This window comes from Cervus canadensis, chromosome 2, assembly GCF_019320065.1.
Source record: "Cervus canadensis isolate Bull #8, Minnesota chromosome 2, ASM1932006v1, whole genome shotgun sequence".
Taxonomy (NCBI): domain Eukaryota; kingdom Metazoa; phylum Chordata; class Mammalia; order Artiodactyla; family Cervidae; genus Cervus; species Cervus canadensis.
The window spans coordinates 20,494,458-20,498,935 of record NC_057387.1 but is presented as its reverse complement, the minus strand read 5'-3'; the positions used below and the strand labels follow the sequence as shown (position 1 = coordinate 20,498,935).

The 4,478-nt window shown below is 42.9% G+C and overlaps 1 protein-coding gene across 1 annotated transcript; it reads left to right on the top strand.

The window, feature by feature from the left end:
• The first annotated feature begins 1,236 nt into the window (after positions 1–1,236).
• LOC122427306 (cornifin-like) lies at positions 1,237–3,006 on the top strand. Its single transcript, XM_043446682.1, has 2 exons — positions 1,237–1,331; positions 2,345–3,006. The coding sequence occupies exon 2, from the start codon at positions 2,364–2,366 to the stop codon at positions 2,685–2,687; it is 324 nt and encodes a 107-aa protein (XP_043302617.1). The 5' UTR covers positions 1,237–1,331; positions 2,345–2,363; the 3' UTR covers positions 2,688–3,006.
• The last annotated feature ends 1,472 nt before the right edge of the window (positions 3,007–4,478 follow it).

Genomic DNA, 4,478 nt, shown 5'->3' with positions numbered 1-4,478 from the left:
TTTCGATCTCTGGGTCAGGAAGATCCCCTGGAGGAGGGAATGGTAACCCATTCCAGTGTTCTTGCCAAGAGAATCTCCATGGACAGTGGAGCCTGGCAGGTTACAGTCCACAGGGCCGCAAAGAGTCGGACACAAGTGAAGCGACTTAGCCTGCACGCAAGCAGTTCATGTATATCTTTCTAAAATAATGCTTTCTTCTCTTTCTCTCTCTCTCCCCTTCCTTCCTTCTTTCTTCATATCTCCCTTTCTTCTTTCCCTCTTTCCTTCAATCTTTCCTTCCTCGCTCTCTTCTATGAACCTATGCATCTATTAAGGAAAACAATAATTGCACATTGACTGATCATCTACCAGACAATGGATGAGACTGAAGTGTATTAGAGCTTCTGAGAACTAAAGAAAGGAGATCCCACTGGTGGCTGTGCCTGGGACTCAGGTCAATGTGAGATAAGAGAGGTAAAGCAGTGGGAAGGGAGGAGCCATCCACATACCTGAATTTTAAGAATGTTTGAACTTCCTAAGGGCCACACCTGGTAAGAGATTGTGCATTGAGGTCAACCTTGGATTAGTGACCTCTATTTCACCTTATCCTGATCAGAGGATGTGGTTGGTTCATGAACTCAAAGAATCAGTCTTTCTTATTCTTTGTTGCCCACAGAGAAGAGAGATCCCATGAGAAACAGGGTCTTAGGGCTGTTCCAACATGCTGGACAGATCCAGTCTTAACTGTCTATCCCCAATGACATGCACAGCGTGGTCAATGTGGCATCTTAAGGCCCTTCAGAGGGAAGCATTTCCAAAGAATACATTTTAACTTGTCCTTTCCTTTCCCAGGTTTGGGTCTACTAAGAAATGGAATATCAGATGCTTCACTTATTACCACCATTCCCATGGCCTCCCAGGAGATGCAGTAGTGCCTATTGTTCATCTCCACATTCACTTAGGAGATTAAAATGATCAACAACATTAATATGAGCTAAATATTAGGGTCCTGTTAAACAGGCATGGTTATTTCTGGTCCCAGGAGCCTGGAACTTCTCTCTGATTTAACTTATCACCACCCAAGAACCCTGTTTCCCATAGCAACCGCACTACAAAGTGTAGACAATGAGAACAGACCTGTCAAATAAAGTTGACATCACTGTCAAACAATAAGTGCCCCACAAAATGTTAAGCCAGAGATTTTCACTACTAAAGCTGGAATGAAGACAGGTTAGCACCCCCAAATACCACTTCCTTAAGGCAAGGCTCATATTCTATATAAAATGCCAGCTGGCCAGAGATTTCTCACCAGACCCAGAAGACCAGACAACTCAAACGTTTCTTCACTTCAGGTGAGACTCCTCACATGGATTTTCTTAATGTTTGCCCAATGATATTGTATTTTGATTAAGATCTCTGCCATGCTGTGATATATTTATTTTAAATGCAAAGTAATTTATGTTTAAGTTGACTATAGTTCTTTATGACTTCTCACGTAGATTACAGCTGTGGAATTTGGGGTCAGAAAGGGGGAATAGTTTCTGTTGACCATCTGTTCAGTTGGCAGGAGGATATAGGCTACAGCTCATGTTCAGGGCACTTTTAGTGACATTTTAATATTCTCTCATTAATTTTTAGACTGCAAAATCGAGGGCACTGCATTGGCAATTTGGATGTACAAAAGATACATTTTTCTTTACTCCTTGAACCTATGATCCATCAGAGAATGTAATACATAGGAGTAATTTACAAAAAAATACTGCACATAGAATAGAGAGGATGAGGCAGGTATTGTGCTGAGTCAGAATGAGAAAGATGACTTGGGATCTGGGAGGAGAGCCATGAGCGGTGAGCGTGTATGGACAAGTAACAGCAGAATGGAAAGACTTCCAGAAACATGCACCAAGAAGACAATGTGAACAGAGGCTCAGAGATGGAGTTGTGTGGGCTTATGGATTGTCCTATGAGAACTGAGGCACTCTATGTGAGGGATATGAGAGGGTAGACTCCAGATTTTGAACTTGATCACTTTTTCAATTGATTGTAAACTGGGGGCTTCAATCAACCCTAGGAACCTGAAGTTATGTTATGTGGCTAATGTAGGTTTTCGGAAAAAACACAGGAAGAAAGGAAGCAAAGAGAAAGGCTCCACTCCCATGGGAGCAAAATAAACCACCTTTAAACTTCTTCTCTTGAAACTGTGCAGGAATCCCCAAAGTTTCCTTTGATTCTCAAACTCAAGGAAACAAAAATAAAGAGAAGAGAAGTTCTCGTTTCTTAAGGGGCTTGAAATTAAGATACTTGTCATTAGACTTGGCTTCCTCCTTGTATTACTAAACTACTGAATGAGCTTTTCTGTCTCCAGGTCCAGCCTTCTTTGAAGCATGAGTTCCTACCAGCAGAAGCAGCCCTTCACCCCACCCCCTGAGCCTGAGCAGCAGCAGGTGAAACAGCCCTGCCCGCATCCACCTCCACCTCAGGACCCGTTTGTTCCCATAGTTGAGGAGCCATGCCTTGCAAAGGTTCCAGAACTGGACAACACCAAGGTTCCTGAGCAAGGCTATTCCACACTTCCGGAGCCATGTCCCATCAAAGTTACAGAGCCAGTCTACGCCAACGTCCCTCAGCCTGGAAATACCAAGGTGCCTGAGTCATACCCCGCAGTGGTCATTCCAGGCCCAAACCAGCAGAAGGGCAACCAGAAGTAACATGGTCCACAGCTATGCCCTTGAGGAACCAACCTTCAGATATTGAACACCTTCCTCCCTTTTGTTTCTCTCTCTTCATTGTGTATGTCTTGCAATGAGTATTTTATCTCCCTGAGTCACAGCCTCTCTTATTTGCATCCTAAAAATATGTGCTGTGAAGTTTTCCTTACTCTGAACAGTCCTCTGAGGTCTGAGTTCTGCAGAAGGCCTTAGCAGCTTTACTGGATCTCAGTTTCTTGGGGTTCATCTGACGGGAGAACCTGGATTTGCAGAAATGCCTCTTTCCCTTTCTACCTCTATTAAAACACTTTTAAGCGCACTCCTGGATGTTGGTGTCATTGGCTGACTGTGCCCCATTCTTTGCTCTCCCATAATGAATAGGACTTGCAGTTAGAGAGGAGTTAGTATAGATGACACCTGTCTAATTCTGGTACCCTGGGCTTCTATAGGTGTGTGTGTGTGTGTGTGTGTGTGTGTGTGTGTGTGTGTGTGTGTGTGATTACATTTAGGGGGAATCCTTGGAACGGCAATAGCTATTGTGTAATAGAGGTCAGAGCCTGTCACTCAGGCAGCCATACCTGGAACAGATTTCTTCTCTGGCAGTGGACTGAGTTCTGCTTGTTCCAAGCCACCTCCAAGCCTGTGTGCACTGCCTCCAAGATTCCAGTTTATTCCAAAAAACATCACTCCTAAATGTGTGTCCTCTGCTGTTTTGCAAGTAGGATCATCAGTACTATTCTAGATTCCTTACATATGCGTTAATATACGATATTTATCTTTCACAATGGGGGAAGGAGAGGGTGGGATGATATGAGAGAATAGCATTGAAACATATGCATTACCATATGCAAAATAGATAGCCAGTGGGAGTTCAATATATGATGCAGGGAACTCAAAGCCAGTGCTCTCTGACCACCTAGATGGGTGGGATGGGGGGAAGTGAGAGAGGGGTTCAAGAGGGAGGGGACTTATGTATACCTAATGCGGATTCATGTTGATGTATGGCAAAAACCATCACAATATTGTAAAGTAATTATCCTGTAAAGTAAAAATAAAAAATTTTTAAAAACATCATCCCTACATTCTTGAACCTAATATTCTGGTTTTCTTCACTAATTTTTACTTTACAGATACCCACACAAGGAGGCATTTGATTATAAGCAGCTACATCCTCATATGATCTGACACATGGGCCTCATGTAATTAACCCTTCTATTCAAATCCCTCTTCGTCCGCCCCCTTCTAACTATAAATAACAGTAATGATCAGAGGGGTTCTAGTTTCTTGAAGTGATTCTTCTATTTTGATACACTTTGTAAAGGCTTTCTGATTCATAGTCTGTTTTTAAATTTTTACTGGAGTATAGATGATTTGCAATCTTGTGTTATTTTCAGGTATACAACAAAGTGAATCGTATAACTGATGTGTGTGTGTGTGTGTGTGTGTGTACACTCTTTTTATAGATTCTTTTCCCATATAGGCCATTACAGAGAGTACTGAGTAGATTTCCCTGTGCTATACACTAGGTCCTTTTCAATTATCTGTTTTATATATAGAATGGACTTAGGGACACAACAGGGAAAGGAGAAGGTGGGGTTAATCGAAAGAGTAGCCCTGACATTAGAGAAAGCAATGGCACCCCACTCCAGAACTCTTGCCTGGAAAATCCCATGGATGGAGGAGCCTGGTGGGTTGCAGTCCATGGGGTCGCCAAGAGTCAGACTGAGCGACTTCACTTTCACTTTTCACTTTCATGCACTGGAGAAGGAAAAGGCAACCCACTCCAGTGTT